General features: G+C 40.6%; 1 protein-coding gene across 5 annotated transcripts in view; it reads right to left on the bottom strand.

Annotated features, from left to right (window-relative positions):
• The window catches only part of TECRL (trans-2,3-enoyl-CoA reductase like), a 74,472-nt gene that overhangs the window by 9,725 nt on the left and 44,650 nt on the right, over nucleotides 1-20,097 (bottom strand). For 3 of the 5 annotated variants that reach the window (XM_074866968.1, XM_074866970.1, XM_074866969.1), the window contains exons 5-11: nucleotides 15,188-15,303; nucleotides 12,459-12,564; nucleotides 10,666-10,738; nucleotides 8,591-8,634; nucleotides 4,070-4,127; nucleotides 2,685-2,770; nucleotides 2,255-2,300 (exon numbers count right to left, since the gene is read on the bottom strand). In XM_074866968.1, the coding sequence (XP_074723069.1) occupies nucleotides 2,255-2,300; nucleotides 2,685-2,770; nucleotides 4,070-4,127; nucleotides 8,591-8,634; nucleotides 10,666-10,738; nucleotides 12,459-12,564; nucleotides 15,188-15,303 (529 nt within the window). Of the gene's footprint in view, nucleotides 1-603; nucleotides 693-2,254; nucleotides 2,301-2,684; nucleotides 2,771-4,069; nucleotides 4,128-8,590; nucleotides 8,635-10,665; nucleotides 10,739-12,458; nucleotides 12,565-15,187; nucleotides 15,304-20,097 lie in introns of all 5 variants that reach the window. The other 2 variants (XM_074866966.1, XM_074866967.1) reach the window with 2 other exon arrangements.

The following is a 20,097-nucleotide window of genomic DNA, read 5'->3' as shown; positions in this document are numbered from 1 at the left end:
AATTAAAAAAAAAAAAAAAAAAAGAAAGAAAGAAAAATCTTGCAAAGCTAGACTAAACTGTCAACAGCATAGCGGTCATTCTTTGATGTGATGCCTTAGAGGAGCTGAGGCAGAACGTGCTCCTTCTGTGCAGTTTAATAAAAGCCTGTGAAACATATTCCGATGCAAAAATCCAAGACTTGTCAATATCTAACACTGAACCTTAAAATCACCAGACCTGAATGCATGCATATGAGCTGTATTCATTAATTTTAACAGCATCTGTGCCCATTTACACCAGCTAAATATCTAGCCCAGTATTCAATATAAGCAATTTTCTTGTCCCTTCCCAATTAGCTCCATTACAGAAAATCTAATTAAATCATATCTTTTAGCATGAACCAAGAATTCAAGAGCTACATTTTTTTCACTTAATTAAAAGCTCTTCGTCTTGAACTGTTAATTTTCTGAAAAAGATATCCAGTAGTTATTCTTCTGATCCACTTTGGTTACTGAATGAAATGGCTCATTTACTCTGAGTTAGCTCTTGAGCTGTACACTTAGGCTCCAACTCTTGTGAAGAGCTTAGAAGATGATAGGAATCATAGCTGCCTTTCTCCGCACCTCTGGATAAAATCTCTTCAGGTACAGCTTGTGTTTCTTTTGGGCCCAGAGAGACATCTGGATGACCATCAGGAAAGCAAAAATGCCAACTACCAAGGAAAAAGAGGAAAAATAAGAGGATCGTGTCTTTTTTCAGTGTCTTTTCTGTGAATGCAAGAGGGTTTGTGGAAAAGTCTGCAGTCTCTTCTGTGGGCAGAGACAAGTTAACTCTGTCCTTGCTCTCAGCCTTGTGGTTGCTGATGTGCCATAGCCTGAAGCTCAGCCTCCACACCAGAATTCACACAGATGATGTTCACATCAATTAGACACACCCTGCATCACCTATGACTTCACCATAAATCACAAGGCCTCCTTGGACATGGTGCCATCTCAGCACAGAATTACTCATGGCCTCTCTCAACTATTCTTCTGGTTTGATTTTGGTCTATAACACTTCTTTGTTTTTACCTCTGGCTCCCAACCATAACAGGGAGCTGTGCTGTAACTTCCTGTTGCATGGAGGGAGAGCTCAGCCACAGACCATGTAGGCAGTAGGTGCATGAATAGATTTAGCTGCCTGGCAGCGAGATCTCACAAAGCCTAACAACTATAGATGCCCAGGCCTCTGCTTTAGTTGTCAGGAGCCAGTAAGTGGTCTCTCAGATACCTCTCTTCTTCGGACTGAGTGGCACCGAATGGGGAGTACTTTTACAGGTGCTTTTTGCAAATTCATTACCCTTTCTTCCTTAAAATGAGCTGGTGGATCAGAAACATTCATCTGGAATCTGGTCAAGTTATGTTTGGGACAGTCACAGCAAGGATGAGTGTGCTGCATATATTGCTGCTCCCTGCCCTCATAAATGCAGCCCTGCAATGTCCCCAAACTTTCAGGTCATTTCCATACCAGAGCCTAAAGCACAAAAATGTTGTATCTTTTCAAACAAAATTAAAAGTTTCATTTTTGCATGATGCAGTTTAATCCATTTTTGAAATTCCTTTTCTCTTTCATTTGTAAACCATGTGGGGCTACTTTTTGCAAGTAGCTTTTATAGGTTTCTATTTTGGAATGGAAAAATAATTAAAAAGTGAATGTTTTGGAAAGATCAGTCCCAGGGACCATATTTATATGGGTATTTAGGTCTCTAAGGATGCAGGAACATACTGAGAAAGAGTTGCAAATGCTACTAAGCAGGCTGCTGTTACAAGCTGGCAGCCTGATATAAGCAAACGGGGAGATGCTACCAGGAACGTGTGTGTCTTTTCTCTTTTGAAATACTAAGTACATCTGTTTTCCTCTCCCTATTAGAAGCATTATTCCAGGTTTACGATGCAAAGAAATTTTCCTATATCAAAATGATTGACTATAAATGAAGAATACTGACTTTTTTTTTTCTAAATTTCAAAGTCTGTTTTCACTACGGAAACAGAGGAAATAACAATATCTCACAAAAAGCAGAGAGCTGGTTCTGATCAAAAGAAGGTGCTACAGTAGCGTTTGAGCTCTCCACAGCTTTCTGAGGGTAGCACTTTGAAGGTTTATGCAGCCATGTCACAAGGGAGTTTTGATGGAAATATTTTACACGCCATAAATTTTTTTGCAAATTTTAGATTTCCAAAATTCACTTCTGCAAACAACAGTTTAGAAGCTATCTTCATTCCGTATCAAACTTACCTGGCAGGGTTTGTGTCATCACTGTGAAGCTAATCCAAGACCCAACCTGTTGCAAAGAAAAAGGCACTGTTAATTGTAAAGCAAAAGGGCAAGTTTCCAAAAGCTCCCCCTGGAAGAAGACAGGAGAGGAAAAATAGCTAGAAAGGAACCCTCCAGTGTGCTGGATGGGGCAAAGAGATGGGTGGTAAATCCTTGGATCAGTGGGGAGTCTGTACTGGAGGGGAATATACACAAGAGTTATGATATTGATGTGAGGGAAGAGAGGGTCTAGTGGAGAAACGTTTGTGGGAGCAAGGAGACTCTGACATACAGAACATAATAATAGATGTACAGAGGGAACTGCATGGAGGAGTTGCAGATTCTCTGCAGGTAAAGGCTGAAACACAGTAACCACCTACTCTTTGCATATAAGCAGAAGAAAGTCATGTACCTCATACGTATAGTTGGGACAGGATACCAGCAAGAAGAGCCATGTGAAGGGGTTGTAGGTTGGACTTGGAAAACAGGCTTTACTTCCTTTATGAAAAAAAAAAAAAAAAAACAAAAAAACAGAGAAAACTAATTTCAATACAGGGAGGGGAACTGAGCCTTATCACAACTTGCCTATGTAACAGCCATCCCCTTGGACAATGCTCCCAGAGTACAACTTGTTAGAAAAGTTTCAGTGAAATCTTTTGAGACAGCAAAAACTGTATTTATCCTAGTGAGAATGCTGCTTAGCAAGCCATGTATCAGTTTTTACAGAAAGGTCTGTCATGTCCAAAGGATGCAACCTTTGTTCAGAGGAAGAGAGAGACAAGTAGTTTAATGCAGACTAGCCAGCAGGCAAGGGCTAAGGGCACTCTTCTGGGATATAAAGGATGCAGCTGTACCTTATTTACCCTGACTCAAGAATGTGAACCTGTCTCCTCTGGCATCCTCATTCTCCATCCCAGATTAGAATGGGAAAACAACTCCAGACCTAAGAGGACGACTATTTACAGCCACTGATAATGTTCACACAAAATGCTACAGATGCAACACCTCATTTTTAAGTTCTGGCAACAATGCTGTCTTTAATAGTTGAGGCACTGAGAACGTAGATGAATTATTTGGCTCTTGCTGCTTTTAAACGGAATTAGGTCCCTTGCAACAAACAGCATAAAGACTTGCCTAACCACAGCACATCAAAAGCTTTCTAGAATAGACACTGAATTCAGTGTGTGAAGTTGATCATACTGTGGTGAAGTATTTTCTTGAATAGGGTGTTATAGTGGGAAATTATACTATTATTATCTGAAAATACATTTTACTTTCTAGTATATATAGTACAACTTTTATTCTCACAGTACAAAAGATCCTGAAAACCTATGCCTGGAGCAGCCTTTGAAGAGCATACATATACATTGATGCCTGTGTAGGTATTCATGAGTCTATCTTTGTATACTTGTATATATGTGTGTGTACCTTTGCATGAGATGCATGTATCTAAAAACTTTTCAATCTAGTTTGAAAGTTTTTGAAACTTTATTAAAATGGAATCCTCTGTTGTCAGTCAACAGGACGCTTTAGAGAACTTTCATGTTTAAATTCATATTTAAATTGCAGTTGTGTCTAATTAAGATAAATTTGCTATAAGCTTTGGAACAACAATGGTGTTGCTAATGTTTCCTTGACACCACATTTATTTTGAAGATGTTATACCAATGGCATGATACCTACTTAATCTTTCTTTATTCTGTGGATGTAGATACATAAATTACTGTATAACAGCAGAAGATGGATAGGTTAAGCACACTTCAGTCTTAAATAGACAAACAGGAAACAAAGACAGACCTGAATGATTTTGGTGAGCTAAAGCTACGTTGATAAAGTGATTTCCAGCTTCACACATCTGCAAGGCATTAAAAACATATTTTCAGTTGTATGCCTAAAATGCTGCAGTAGCTGCGTTGCAGTGCATAACCAGAATCCCCCCGTTACAGCTCAGTCTCTGTATCCAGAAAATATGTACTCTGAACTGACTGTCGCATGGGAAATACATTTTGTGATCTTTGTCAAATGCTCAAGTGTCTAGTGAGCACCATGGGCACAGCCTGAGGTGAAAGCCCATGTTTCAGCTCTGTATTGCTCAGTGCCGGCAAGCCTTCAGTGTGGTTCCCATGCCCAGCATGTGCAACATGCTTTGGTCTGGGGAGATCAGAGAGGCTCCCTGGGATCTACGGAATTTAGCAAGATACTTTTCTGAACTGAATGTCCTTGTCAGGATTTGGATTTAATCAAGGCTGCAAAGAAGCAGGTGAAAACTTGACCACTGGTTTTGTAAGGATGTTATGAGTTAACGCGCCTACCCTCTTCCTACACACACTTTGAAAGGTGTTCAGCGCAACACCTTTGTTATGCCGGTTGCAGAGCATAGTAACCAGTTCTCTAGGTAAGTCATATAGAGGAAGGAAAAATAAGGTGAATAAAAAGGCAGCGGTTCTCTGAAGTGCAGAGTGGTCGAATGCATAGTAGTCTGGAATTGATAAATGAAGGAAGCCAGTATTATTCCTGGTTCTGCTACTCTCTGGTTATGCCATTTCCAGCCCTAAACAACCTCTCAAACTTGGTCTTTAATATTTAGATGGTTTTTAAATCTTTGGAAGAGGTACCCTGTCCCCCCACTTGGTTATACAGCGTGTAATAGAAAGTGATTTCAGATTTGCAGGTGGCTTTCAGTACTTCATCAATTACAACTACTGTAGAATCAAAATCAATTACTACCCATATTTAAAGTGGGAACTGGTAGGAAAACCACTTTCAATTCCTGAAAAAGAAAGCTTGTCAGTACAACAATCTAATTTTATGTTTTTCATCTTTTCCCCTGCTTTAAGAGGAAAACAGAAATGTTGTCTACATTTCAATCTTGGACTGCATTGAACTTTTTATTCATTTCCTGATTTGAAGACTGATTTCTCCTCTCAAATGGAAAAAATGCAGTGTTAAAAAAAGTTCTTATATCATTTGTCATTCTAAATTTTGCAAGGCTGGAAAAAATTAAGAAATTAAAGACTGCTAGAACCTAGAGACATTGAAAATGTAAAGTCACAAAATTAATACAGAAAAAAAGAAATACGATTGTAATTTTTTTAAGCCAATTCTGAAAGTCATCCATAATAAACTTCAGTTAAAACTAATTGAAAGGAATATGTAACTTCATTTTATATTGAAATGTGCAATTATCTGAAAGAACATTGTAGATAGCATTGCTGAAGAATTTTCCCCTTTCTGGCAGAGAGATTTCTGTGGGTTTTGTTAGGAACGTTTAAATCAGTTCTATTAGCAAAGCTGTTATTCTGCATGTAGTCATGGGTCAAATCCTGTAGTCCTTTTATGTTTTTTAATTACAACTAACTGGCTGTCATTTATCATAAACAACAGATGTAAAACACTAAATAGCCAGAAAAGGAAATTCTATTATAGAAAAGCATATCAGAAGCTATAATTCTAGCCATAGCAATAGAAGTAATTTTAATTTACGTACTTCCAATTATGAGCTAGGAACATGATTTTTTCTGATTACTATTATTTTAAAGAAAAAAGTTTTAAAGTTGAACGTGTTTTTGTGAAACACTATACATACTGAAATGTGCAATGCCCATACTACTGTGGAGCAAGAGATGTTCACACACTATAGTTAACACCTACTAATTCTCTAACCGATTCTAAGTAAAAGAAGCAAAGGGCATTTCTGCAGGGATTTTTCACAGAATCATAGAATGGTTTGGGTTGGAAAGGACCTTAAAGACCATCTAGTTCCAACCCCCCCTGCCATGGGCAGGGACACCTTCCACTAGACCAGGTTGCTCAAAGCCCCATCCAACCTGGCCTGGAACACTTCCAGGGAGGGGGCAGCCTCAGCTTCTCTGGGCAACCTGTGCCAGCATCTCACCACCTTCACAGTAAAGGATTTCTTCCTTCTATCAAATCTAAATCTACCCTTTTTCAGTTTAAAGCCATTACCCCTCATCCTATCCCTACACTCCCTGATAGAGAGTCCCTCCCCATCTTCCCTGCAGGCCCCCTTTAAGTACTGGAAGGCTGCTATAAGGTCTCCTCGGAGCCTTCTCTTCCCCAGGCTGAACACCCCCAACTCTCTCAGCCTGTCCTCACAGGGGAGGTGCTCCAGCCCCCTGATCACCTTCGTGGCCTCCTCTGGACTGGCTTGAGCAGGTCCGTGTCCTTCTTATGTTGGGGGCCCCAGAGCTGGACACAGGACTGCAGGTGGGGTCTCACCAGAGCAGAGAAGAGGGGGAGAATCCCCTCCCTCGACCTGCTGGCCACACTTCTCTTGACGCAGCCCAGGATACCGTTGGCTTTCTGGGCTGTGAGCACACATTGCTGGCTCACAGTCAGTCTTCCATCCACTAATACCCCCAAGTCCTTCTCCGCAGGGCTGCTCTCAATCCACTCATTGCAATTTTTATTGGCTTACTTTTGACTCTGCAGCTGAATTCTGCTGTAATTAGTTCTTATGTCCATCTTTACAAATGTGGCTCCTAATGCTCTATTGAGACATACTGATAAATGTAAGCTAGTCCTTAGTCAGTGTCTTAGATATAAAATATGGGGTAGTGGGGAACAGCAGAAAAAAGGCTTACCATATTTATGATGATAAAATATTGAAGTCTACATACTGTTCCCCCTGTTTATATTCTGTGTGTACCCTATGAGAAAAATGTCTCTGCAAAGCTTAGAGCAATTTCTCTAAATATGAGAATCTTTCAGAAGGGCCTACTGACACTCTTCAAATTACTCAGTACTGTTGTTTACAGCAGCTGCAGATGTATACACTTAAATCAGGATATGTAATAAAGACAAGCCTTAAAAGAGGGGGAAAAAAAGAAATTTCCAAATATTTTATTCATATGTTTTAGAAACCTGTGAAAACAGCTTCAGATGATTTTATTTTATATGTTGCTATTTTAAATTCATTGTCTGGAGACCTGCCAGAGCAAGGTCTGAAAGGGAAAGGTTTTGAGTTTCCATGGGTAGGAAGTTCTCAAAAGAGCTGCAAGAATTCAGACCACAGATCAGGTGCTGATGCAGATCTGAAGGGGATGGCCGTATTTTATAGCAAATACCCCCAACAGGACTCATCTCTGCTTGATAGCAGCATTTCCCATAAAAGCTATAGCAGGGCATGTTACACTGAGGCAAGGAAGGATGTTTCATTAGAAAAGGAGGCTTTTTCTATGCAGATATTTTGATGAGGAGTAGTTTTACTGGTAGTGCTGAATATTCAGGCAAGCAGTTTGCTTGCTTTCAAGTAACCCCTGCGCTTGGGAAGTGCATGGACAGTAAGGCTCTGGGTGCACCACTGCCTACTGCTGCTGCAGCCTCCTGTCTCTGCAGTACAGGATTATTGCTTTCAGCTGTAGAGCCTCATTGAGTGTGTGAACTTCTTCATACAAGTATTTTGCTTGCCTTTGCTATGCCTTAATTAGAGCAGGAAAAGCTGAGACAGCATGGCCAACCCCAGAGACGAACGCTGCCAAAACCGTGATCTTTAAGGATCCCAATTTACAAAAGCATTTAAATATTGCTAAGGAGTAGTTTGAATGGTGTTTGCCTTTTCTGAATAGTGTTTCCCTGAAGGAGCCTAGTCACATTACTGTCCCATCTTCCTGTTACATTTCTGGAAACTGATCTGTATCTGATTTTCAAAGAGGCTGACTGTTTTGGCTACTGACCCATGCTTGCTTGGGTAACACTCAGCATTTCCAACAGTGCCCACAGAAGATGGAAGAGAATATACATTTCCATGTGAGAATTTCTTCCTGAGCCTCTGTCTCACTATATGGTTATGTTCATTCAAACATCAGGTTCAGTAGCCTCAGCCATCCTTCACCACCTGCAATTTCCCTTGGCCTAACCGACTTTAGCAGGGATTGTTTTTATTGTTTTTAATAGCTATTGAGGTTAAGTTATTCAGGGTACACAGTACTATTGCAAAGTCTGCTTAGGATGTAATTCTTCAGTGTTTTAAAAATGGCAAGTTACAGTCTGTCTAAATATTAGTGTTTTTACACAATTATGAGTAGTAATAATGCTGATGATGTTCTCATGGCTCTCAGATACAGTATTTCACATTAAGCTCTGCATAGATAGATAGTACTAGGAGAATTCCTGGCCTAGAAACCTTAATAGCTTATCACTAAATCCAGTCAAAGGACACAGGGCTGTGGGCGTGGACGTATATATATATATATATATATATATACACACAAATGTGTAGCAGCATTACTGCGTTGGGCTAAATCGTGAGTTACTCCTATTCCACAATCATTAATAAAACTTTATTTTTGTACATACCAGAAAAGCAAGAGCAGCAAAAGAAACTTGTCTGTGGCCAAATGCTAGAAAATAGAATGAAATTATAAATTGCATTTTACAGTATGCACATGATTTGCTATGGGTGAAATTAATCTAGTGCTGAGGAGGAGAAATACTTATTTCCTGAGAGGCTCTGCAGAAAGAATGGGTATTGTCATGCACAATATGAAGACAATGCAAATAGTAACCACTCTAGAAATGCCAGTCTCTTCACTACTGATCTCAAGGCAGTCTTCACCTAACTTTTTCTAGTGTCTGCCAGTTTCATATATGCAAGTGCTTGTCAAAGCAGCTGGTGGCGTTAAATTCCCTGGAAAGGCAAAGGGAGGGATGACGTGAAGGTCAGTGCCAGAACCACTCTGGGAGTCACAGCCTTATCCATAGGCCCTTCTACCTCCATGAGCAGAGAATCCAAGACATAACCTATCCATTACTTTTTTTTTTTTTTAGTAATGAGGCTTTACTATATAGCCACTATCTGCTTCACAGTCTCACCATGCAAGAAGTATATCTAGCCTTTGCAATTTTTACCTGCCCTTTGCCTGCCCTCTCCTTTTTGCTGTTGTCCACAGACCACTGGAGTGCTGTATCATGTTCATCTCCAAAGGTTTACAGTTCTCAGTTGGTCATGAGTGAGGGGCACAAACCACATGTATGTACCTCACTTTCCTGACCAAGTCTCATCAAGCCTTTACTTTTGAGAACCCTTTTTCTCTAGCTGGCACACAACCCCTCTGTGGTGCCAAGGGCATGTGCTAAAACTCCTCCTCAGAACAGCCACACACGTCAACATGTGAGTATGTAGCTGCTAAGCAGATGTTCTTCATGGGCCTTTTATTGGCCTGGTTTAATTTACCACTCCTGTGTAGCATTCTGCAACTACCTGCTTGCCTTTCCTTACCTGTCTCCAAACCAGCCATCTCTGGATATGGCTGTGGAGGTCACCTGTTCCTGCATCCAGAATAAACCATCAGTGTTTTACTGATCCAGCTAACTATGCTACAGGGCTGGTGACCTCCAGCATTAGATCTATGTACCTAAAATTGTCATTTTAAGGCAGTGGCAAGTAACCAGAAGTACTTCTGAATGCTCTCTCTGTTGGAAAGCTGTGTCTTGAACAAATGGTTTCCTCTGTAAAGAAGCTGCACCTACTGATTTGATGGCCCAGACTGCTGAAAACTGTGTCTAGGGAGTTGTCAACATTGTTTGCAGCATTACTGTTAAAGCCACACCAAATTCAACTGTCTTTCAATGAGCCACACCATTTTGAAACAGAACTTTTGTGTTATTTTGAAAGGAAAGCAAGTGCCAGGTAGGATAAATTTTTGATTGAAAAAAATCAGTAATTTAACTGAGTGTAAATAAAAATGGCAAAGCAAACCTTTGTTCCCAAAGCTCATAGATAAGATGCAGAGGAAAAGAAAGACTAAGGCATAGCAAGGAAAGTAAAATAGCAGGAAACAAAACTTACGCCAATTATGCTCAAATGAAGCAAAAGTTCAGAGTAAACAAAAGAAAAAGATCATGATGAAACAGCAGTGCAACAATAAAATATAATGAGAGGGAACAAAATGATGAATGAAATCCAGAAGCAAAAAACATAGCATTTTTTTCACTAGTATCACTATGACTTTTACTGGCTTCCCACAAAAAAAATATAATTTTAACTTTCATGAAAAGGATGTATCTTTACAAATAAATATCTCCTCCAAGAAAATGCAGCCAGCTCTAGTTCTCTCCTGCCTTTTTAATACAAATATTGTGAAGATGAGCAAAATATATAGATCTTTGTGTTTTCTCCACTTGGCCAATATTTCTAGTTCATAAAACTGGACAGCAATTGACCATCGCTGAACAGGAACAAACATTCAGCAGCACAGCAGGAGTGCCTCCTGCACAACAGTCTTCCTTCTGACAGGGAGTAAAGTTTAATCTCTGACTAGATTAGTCATATGATCTCACATGGGAGCCATCTATTGATTTTGGAGGACTTAAGGTTGCATACCAAAAACTTTTTAAAACCTAGGTCAGTTTTGTGCTCTACTTATACATACATGGTGGCGTATACCGTGGATGGTTGATGTAGTATGCAATCCAGGAAGTGAATCCCCAGTAAAAGGCACAGCCCTGGAACAGACAAAAGATACTTTTTTGTTGTTTGAAAGGGCGATAAGCAAGTACAAACCATAACTTTATAAATATAAATTCCGGTAAGTGTAAAACCCAGATGACCACTGAAAGACTTTACAGTGGCTTCTTGAATCACAGAATATAGATCTTTTTAAAATGCTATGAAGCCAAGGACACACACTCTAGATTTTTTGGATTGTGTTGAATGTATTTTATGTCTGTTGTAGGAACTAGCATTTATTTTCTCCTTATTTGATTCTACTGCTGAAGGGCACATTTCTCTGAGTTGTACTATTAAAAGTCTAGGGCTGGTTAACACAGCTGAGCTGTTACTATTCCTTGAACTCAGCATTTCCAAGCAAGATAGAGCTAGCCAAACAGAATGCTAAACCAGCCAAGAAAATAAAGAGTAAAACTGGTTTAACGCTGGCAAAAAAAAAGGCGCACAGTTCCTATAAAGATATTTGAACTACACACTGCATCTGCGCCCATGGCTTCAGCCCCACTTCATCCTCTTGTTTAAGAGAGGCACCCCAGCTGCCTTTGCTTGGTGACTGAAGCCATGGGCTTGGGAAAGCCCAAGCAGAGATAATGTGATCATGTTCTTGCCATGTGCAGGGGTCACTGCTCCCATGCTTTGTACAAGGGAAAAACAAAACCCACCAGCCAAACAACCAAAGCCACCCTGGAGACTGGATAAAGCCTTTCTACGTGTCTAAGTTAAGGGTCCCACGCTCAGTACCTTCTCGGGAAGAGCAGTGTGCTGGGACTGGCTACAGCTCCATCCCATAAGTAGGGCTGCTAATCAGGCTTTCTCTTTTTAATCTTTTTGTGCAATTCCACTCTGGTACATGTACCCAAACATAAGGGGACAACAGTAACTGTGCCTCTTTAACTCCCACATGCATGAATCACTTTGGAAGTGGCACTCTGGTTCCAAAGCTTATATTCCTTTTTTTTTTTTTTTAACCACTGCATATTGTAAAGCAACATCTCTGGCTGTGCATCTCATTACCTCCTTTCTCACTGGAATCAAGTCGAGCCCACTGTCATGGTTATACCTTTATCTCCTTCACTAAAACCTTAAATGTATTGCAAAACTTTTAAAGGCAGGGTCTTTATACTGAATGGGATGGTGTATGGGGTGATACAAAATAACAGAGACAGAGTACATGAAATAAAACAAAGGAGAGCCTATGAGTAATGACACACACTTGAAATTCAGGAGGCTTTTGGAGACAGAATACTTTAGGCCAGCTCAGTATCTTTCTTCCTGAGGCCTCCACCTATAGAAGGAGAATGGGTTTTTTTTCTACTTGTAATTTGATTTTAGCTTCTTAATGCAAGGTCTTTCTCTTGCTTTATATTTATATTGCACTGAGGATAAGTAGTGTGATTTCTGTCAGCATTGCTAGATGTTGCTGCAGCATATCTCATAATAAAATAGCATTCAGTCTGGAAAATATCCTGGACATGACAATCAGCCCTTTGGGTGGATGAGTTAAAGTGGACATTGACATGCAGGAGCTAAAATGGACATTGGTTTCAGTTCATGGCCTTGGGGAGATGGCCCTGAAATTCTTCCTATATTTGTATTTTGACTAATCATAACTCCTGGAGCAGAAAATAAATTATTTTTTATTTTCCTATCTTCTTCCAAGGACTGCTTTGATATGGGGATATTCTCTCTTCCATAAAATGATAAACATATTGTCACCTTTATCATATTTTTCAGAGGAGTGTGCCCTCCTGAAAACTTGTGAACAAATAATGTCTCCAGAAGATGTCTGATGTAGTGTAAGCAATGGCAGAAGCAGGCCAAGCTGGAAGGAAAAAAAAAAGGGAAATTAAGGTAAGTGAAAGATTGCTTTTTATTACTACACATTTTAATGTCACAAAAGGAATAAGGACTAATATTCCAAAACTGCAGAGTCACACTGAAATCGTGGGATTTAAGATATTGTCTTAATTGAAGCATCTGGAACCAAAGATTAATGGAATCATTTTCAGTGTTATACGAAGATGCTTTCATCTTGCAGGGAAGCAACTTATTTTTACTAGCCTTGAATTAAAAAGAGTTCCTCACGCTCTGAATGTGATACATAGCCCTGCCAAGACATTAAAACAGGACAGCTGTGTATACAAGCAAGCGTCTGCTGTGCTTTTCCAAAAGACGTCTCCCACGTTTCAAGGCCACCTTAATGCTCCTGTAGGATGTGTCTGACATTTAAAAACATTTGGAATATCTTCTGAATGGTTTCCTTGTCCTTTGCCAACTCAAGTAGCTGCATGGAGGTAGTTTGTATTTCATTTCCTTGTGGACGCGAAATGAGATTTTGTTGCAAAGTTAATCCATTCTGATGGCTTTTTTGTTGCCCGCTACAAAGAAATGAGGTAATTGTTGTAGAAATTATTATACTGATTCTCTTTTGAGGAAGATTATGAAACAATAACAGGCGTTGCTGATTTGCTTCCGAGAATGAGCTGCAGCTCATAGAGATTGAGTTTCAAAAACAAATGTCAAGAGTGATTCCTGGTGGCATTTTATCTTGGTTACATTTACCGTACTACCAGAGCCTGTCTCACTGCAAACCAATTATAAGACATAAATGAAAAGTGGTTTTCAGCATGTGAAATCTCAAATACTTTTATTATGCATCTTGTATGGTAGCCAGAGTCAAAGATTAAACAATTTCAAAGTAATTAAACCAGAGAAGGTTGAGCTAAGAAAATTTCAAACAATTAATGACTTATCCAAAGTCTGGAGCAAACTTTCAGCATTGCTGGGAATTTTAAAATTAATTTGGCTTAGGATGGGGACCTCAGACAAACGTGTTAAGGAGTGGTCACTGGAAGAATTCTGCACACCCCTTGTCCACTTAAAAGAAGGTAAAGGTATTGCTGGCTCTTCCATGCTACCAGAAATTCTCTCCTTTTAAGTGTATGAGAAAGAGAAGGAAGGCGAGCATCTTCCAGCTCTGGACTTGAATTCAACTATCCTGTGTTCTCATTCCCAGGTCCACTAACCCCCTTAATGTCTCTCCAAGTCTCTGTTCCTCCATCTGTAAATGGTACTATTACTCACTGTGTTTCTCTGCTGTATACCAGCTTCCTTGGTTCTGCAATCATAGTGTGGAAAAAGTGCTGTGGGAAAGCTGTACAGTTCCTTGAGGCTCTTAGTTCCCTGTGTGCCCTTCCACTTCCAGTGCTCCAATTTACGTAGCCGACAGGCTTTCCTTGATCACATTCCACCCCTTTGCCAGGCACTAATCCCCCAGAACAGGGACAATCACACTGAAGAGAAGTTCCTTAAGTGTGAAAGTTCCCAGCCTGCCTGGTGCATTAACTGCCATCCAGTGGAGGGGTATGGTTGGTGGCAGTTAACGTGTATAGCTGCTTGCCACTTTTTTGTCTATAACAGTTCTTAATCCCTCCCATTGATCAGGTCTGTTTTGTTTCTTTCAGAGTCCTTCAAAAAGGCTTGAGAACGGCAGGGGCTGTCGAAGGTTGTAAAAAGCTATCTTGGTTGGTTGTCCTCTCTTCATTGCTTTTTGGCATGCTCTTGAGTTCTAGCAGACTAAGCAGGTAGCATTGCCCTGTGGTCAGCTGCTATGTATTATATCGGAGCTGTTTAATTTTCCTTGTTAGCATTATTGGTCCAGTGATGGAGAAAAACAAAGCTATCTGGTTCATGTTTATATATGAGCTTCTCTGATTTGTTTCTGTACAGCTAGATACAGCCTCTGCTCTTCATTGTTCTACAACAGTGGCTGAGCTCTTATTTTTGTGTTTTATTTCTTAAAAGTCTTTCATAACTCAAATATGTTGCGTATGGCCCTGGGGAACAATCACAATTTGAAGACATTTATTTCAAAAATCAGATTACCAGTTCTGAGTTCCTATGGTGCTTCTTCTGAGTTTCTCAGTTGTTCTTGACCTGACTCATGACATGCAGACCTCTTGAAATTCCTCTTTGCTGTGCCTAGGTGAGAGCCAATGTGGGAGTAGTTATCTTCTGTGCTGGATGCTCATCTTATGAGTGGGAATGCACTGTAAAGAGACTGGGAGTGGGACACCTGAAGTCTTGTCCTCTCTTCTCTGTCTTCTTTGTCAGGCATGATTTTGGATTACTACCCACTGTGTTTACTATTTCACCTTCTGTTCAGGCTGTGTGTCTAGAGTGCAGATGATTTGGGGAAAATACTACATCTCCCATTGTGACCAGGTACAGTGACCATTGCAACTGGTATCCCACTTTTGGTCGGGCTTATGAGTGCTGCTAAAATGCCAAACCGCTATTGATAAGAACAGCCTGAAACTCCCACTGACTCTGAGACCAGGCATGCAGTCTCACACCTCCTGTAACCTCCTCAGTCCTGGAAATGCAGTCTCCATCCCTCTTGCTCCCTGTCCTCCAGGAAAATAGTTCACACAAGTGTCACTTACTGAACCACTGGGTGACGGAAGTTCTTCATACTTTCCACTTGATCATAAATAGTTGAGAGGCGAATGTAAAAGAGTAGATATATTAGAAGAGGCCCAGTGTATTCTGTTAGAAAAAACTAGAAATGAAAAAGAAAATAGCTGTATCAGAGTAGGAAATTGTACCAATAAAGGCATGAGAAAAAGAATACCCCTATCCACAAAACCTATTCAACCTTCAAATGTCATTTTGGTTTCATTTTAAGGACTTAAATGACACATAGTTTTTTTTCTGCTGTCTCTTTAGCAAAGGAGTAAAATCCATCTAAGAAATGAGAGAGAGGTTTCTGTGCAGAACATTAACCCAGTCAGGAATGCTTCACGGAAAGTGGTCAAAATCACAGTTATCTCCTGTTTATACTTTTGGCTGTGCCACCAGATGCCTATTTGGAATCTAAATAGCACTGAAAATCAAGGCCCAAAAGCTGAAGGCAGCTTGCTTTCTGCCAGTGTTTTTTGCAATTAAGTGATACATCAGTCAAAACCCAACCAGGCATGACAGAAACAAACATAGCTTTGAATCCTGTAAGCTTTGAATCATCTGGAAGGGAGGGATCATTGCTTGAAATTTGGTGGTGAGTGGAAGAGCAGGGACCTGCCTGCCTGCCTGGTGTATGGTGCTTTGAGCCTTTGTTCAGTGACTGAATGGGACTCCTCCCCATGCAAGCAGCAGCAGAAGTAGCCTGTGGTGGGCAGACTGGACCAGTAAGTTACCCTGTAAAGCAGAAAGAAATAATTTCATCTCCTCACTGTCACCCCTACTAGCCACAGACAGGACGTATGGGGCCAAGGAGAGAAGGCAGAGTTTTATGAGCCACCCTCAGTTTTACATTCTGGCTTTGGTTTGGTACAGCCTGTATCACCTTTTGTAAGGGCACACTCTTAAGCTGCAAACAGCTGGAGGAAGTAAAATGTGATTAGAGTGATGTGAGGTCTGGATTTGATCATCTGTCCCCACTGGAATGAATCTCGGAAATGGGGCAGTCCTATATGTTTACAAGGACCAGCAACTAGCAAATCATAACTGAAGTGCATGGTATTGCTTAAGGGATAAAGATTCATAACTAATGGGCAGTTTAGCTTTTAAGGTGGCATTTGCACTGCTGTAGGATTGTAATGGATATACCTGTGGCTTAAGGAAGCAACAATTAATTTAGACTACCTCTCTCAAAAGTAATATTTGTCAGGCAGTCTGACCCCCAGCAGGCTGTTCTTCTAATTGCCCTTCAGAAGAGCTTTGAAACAGAAAAGTTTTCCTGCAGAAATATTCTGCAATTAGGTTTCCTTCATTTGGGACCCCAATACCATTTCTTTTCCTCTATTACAGGGGGAAACTTTTTGAAACTTCAGCCTTTCATAGCAGGACTGTCTCCAAAAGTAACAGACTTAACTGTTCTCTACCAGGGAAATGTCAAATTCTGTTTTGTTCCACGTGGCACCATGATTTCTGTGCTCCATTTAGACTCTGCATGATCCCAAGAGTGGCTCTGTGTGTGTGTATGAGAACATTTAATCAAGGACTGTCTAAGAGCCCACATTGTTGTGGAACACACCACAGCCAAGGGCTTATTAGAGTTTTGTCCTGATAGCAGTTGTATGGGTCTATTCCTAACTGTGAGCCTACTGTGTTAGGTACTCTAGAAAGTCTATAAGAGATGGCCTCTGCTATTAAAGCCTAATACACTAAATATAGACAATGGTGGTGTAGGAGACAGAGGGGCAGATAATACAGTCTGGGCAGGTCAGTGTAAGAGCTTGGAATGACCTGCTTTCTTCAGTGCAGCTTTTCCTCTCATCCATGAGTTGCACCACAAAATACACCCATAACTGCCAGCTTTTATCATCTGTTTGGCATGAGCATAGTACAAAGCTGCCAAGAAAAGTCTGGCAGGACTTAGCACCAAGTTGTGGTTACTTATTACTGCACCAAGTGTGCTCCCCTTACCCCCTGGCTGATTTCAGATGCTGAAAGGAGAAGGAAAGCTTCAGAATTCAGTGAAAAAATCCAGTCTCTATTTAACAGTCAAAGCTACCATCCATGTGATACCTGAAGTCCTGTGATTGTGTGAGGAAGTGTTTTTGATGTAGGAGGTGAGATGCAGAGCCTCCCATCAGAGCAATTCAGAGAAGCAGCTGAGAGCACCAACAGCAGCTCTTGGGTTTGTGAAGGTGAGTAGCATCAGCGGCCTCAGGGTGCTTTGCAGGCTGGGGACAAGGTCCCATCTTATCTGTGTGTCAGTCACACCCAACACAAAGTGTTAATCGCCCATGCGGAGGCAGGCTGTCCATGGTCAGCTGTAAGATTTGCAATCAAAGTAGGTATTGTCTGGCAGGCAGGACTGTATTTGCCTTTGTCATAACTGCATCACACTGCTGGAACATAGTTAAGATCAGCAGCATTCTGTTTTAGAGAATGAAGTTCAATTTGCTGTAGTGTTTTGGGGGTTTTTTTTACATTTTGGGCAAGTTTCAGTCTGTTTCCCTCAGTTGCATCTCCCATGCTGCAACCTCTGCTCTCCTTCTCTGGCCCACTGATTTTAAATTAATCAGAAATGAAAAGTGAGTTCCAGAAAGGCAGGCAGAGAAACCCTGCTAGAAATCCCACGAGTTCAAGCAGGTGGAAGGGAAAGTCTTAAATTAACACAAAATTACAATCAGTTCTAACCATTGGCAATCAAAGGCAATCACCATTCTTTTACTATTGATTCTCAATAAATATATGCAATTAAGCCTACCTAGTAACTTCATACTCATCCTCTAGCTGACTAATTGCTGGGCTTGGGGAATTATTAGTTGTGTTACGGATCAGTTCAACCTATCATTTTTACAGATACTCAAAAAACCTACAAAATTACTAAGATGCTAGTGCCTGCTGACATATCCTGCAAAAATAATAATCAAATTTTAAACAAAACCCTGAAAATAACAACATCGTAGCTTGCAGTTTCTGGACAAAAGAAATACCATTTTGTAAAAAACAAAAAAATTATCATTTAAAACACAGAGCATTTTTCTTCTGTAGAAATGTAAAAAACATCTGGTATTTAGAAGGTAATTACTTTTTCTTTACCATCTTGTGAGCCCGCCTAGATTATTTTGATGTATTTGGTGCATCCAAGTATGGTGGTCCATAGTAAACACAAAAATCTTTTCCTGGAGGAGCATTACATCTCTATTACAATGTGCATAGTTCAACAGAATTTAACTGTTGAGCTCATCATTAACTCCCTGAAGAATGAAAACAGGAGAATGCCCCTTTTTTCCACATCTGTACACTCTATTTCATCTCTTGCACAGTGTCCAGTTCTCTTACATTCCTTCTTCCCTCTCCAGTGTCTGGCATTATATACTCTATATATCTCTTATTCTCAGTGGCATAGAGAAAGTCCTGTTCTTGAATCAAACCTCTCCCAGGCATGAGCTCCATACAGGGCGCTAAACTCAAGCTTCCATAACAGTTTCAATTATCAGGTCCTTGGGGACTTGATTCAGTAATACCTAAACTAGAAACATCTAATACATAAACAACAGAATGGAGATCTGAAATACCTCTGAAAAAGAGAGCTAAGGTAGGAGTCTCCATCATTCAAGAGATGATGAGACAAATGAAAAAACGATACAGGACAGCTAACTCACAAACCAGCAAGGCATCTCATCTTGCATGCGCCAGATTGTACCTGCTTTTTCTTTTCTCTGTTCAGATGATCATGCCAGTAACACCTTGCTGAACTGAGTAACAACCAGGTCAGGAATTATATTGCTAGATTTTATGAGGCAGAGGGTATATTTAGGGAGATATGAATGCACCAGAGGTGAAAGGAACTCTTCAAAGTTATTTGAGGGAATGTGAGGTGAATTTTCTGGCTGGTAGAGGCAGATGGCATAGTGCCTGACACCATCCCAACAGGTCTACTACAGGGAATGGAAAGGTTTTTGACATGAGTTAATAGTACCATGTGTACTGGTTGGGAAAAGGAAGCTATAAACAGAGGGGGTGGAGTGGAAGGAGTCTGAAAAAGTTCAACAGAATCTTTATAAACGAACAGCCCATGGATTAGCAATCTTCATATGAGGGCATCAGCTGATTCCTCTCTGTAACGTTTATAACATGCCCTTTCTGTAATACTGCACAACACAACCTATCTCGTATCATGTTGCCTTTTGGCATAATCTCACATTATCTCACTTACAACAAGCTGCAGAGCAGAGCTGAGGAAAGGCCGTACAGCCTTTTCCATACTGATCCCTTCCTGCAGCTCTTTCCATGCCATGTAGGGGCAGTTTCCCAGTTCATCGGTGCTGGTCATGATGTTTTCTCTGTCACTGCCAACGGGATGTCAGGGTTCAAGCAGGGAAAGTAGAGGGCATGGTATGAGGATAATACCTGCAGCCAGGACAATGACTTTGGGTCATTGCCTGAAGCTCTCAGCACAGCAGGAGATACAAAATAGCTCAAGCACGTCCTGGGTAACTTTGATGGAAAAGCAGCTGCAGTATATAAATTATCTAACGGACAGAGCTCGGTTTCTCTGATAAATGGGAGACAAAGGCACTAGCTGCAGGTCTGAGCCAGGGTCAGGCTGAGGCAGTACGTACTGCACAAAGAGGAGGATCTATTCATAACAGACAGACCATTACCATGAGTGTACAGAGTGCAGCTGGGATTTCTGAGAAACCCAAGAGAAACAGGTGGTTGAACCCCCCTCAATTCCCCATATGACGTTAAACTTAGCATCTAACTACCTTAGACTCCTTTTACAATCCCAGCCCTAAGTACTCTTGAGCTAATGATCATTAAGAAACATTATTAATTTCTGGACTAATTTCTACTTCATATGCTTTGCTACCTCATTAAAGGCCATATAGTTATCTGG

The sequence above is a fragment of the Strix uralensis genome, chromosome 4, assembly GCF_047716275.1.
Source record: "Strix uralensis isolate ZFMK-TIS-50842 chromosome 4, bStrUra1, whole genome shotgun sequence".
Classification (NCBI taxonomy): Eukaryota; Metazoa; Chordata; class Aves; order Strigiformes; family Strigidae; genus Strix; species Strix uralensis.
This window is presented reverse-complemented; position numbering and strand designations above follow the sequence as displayed.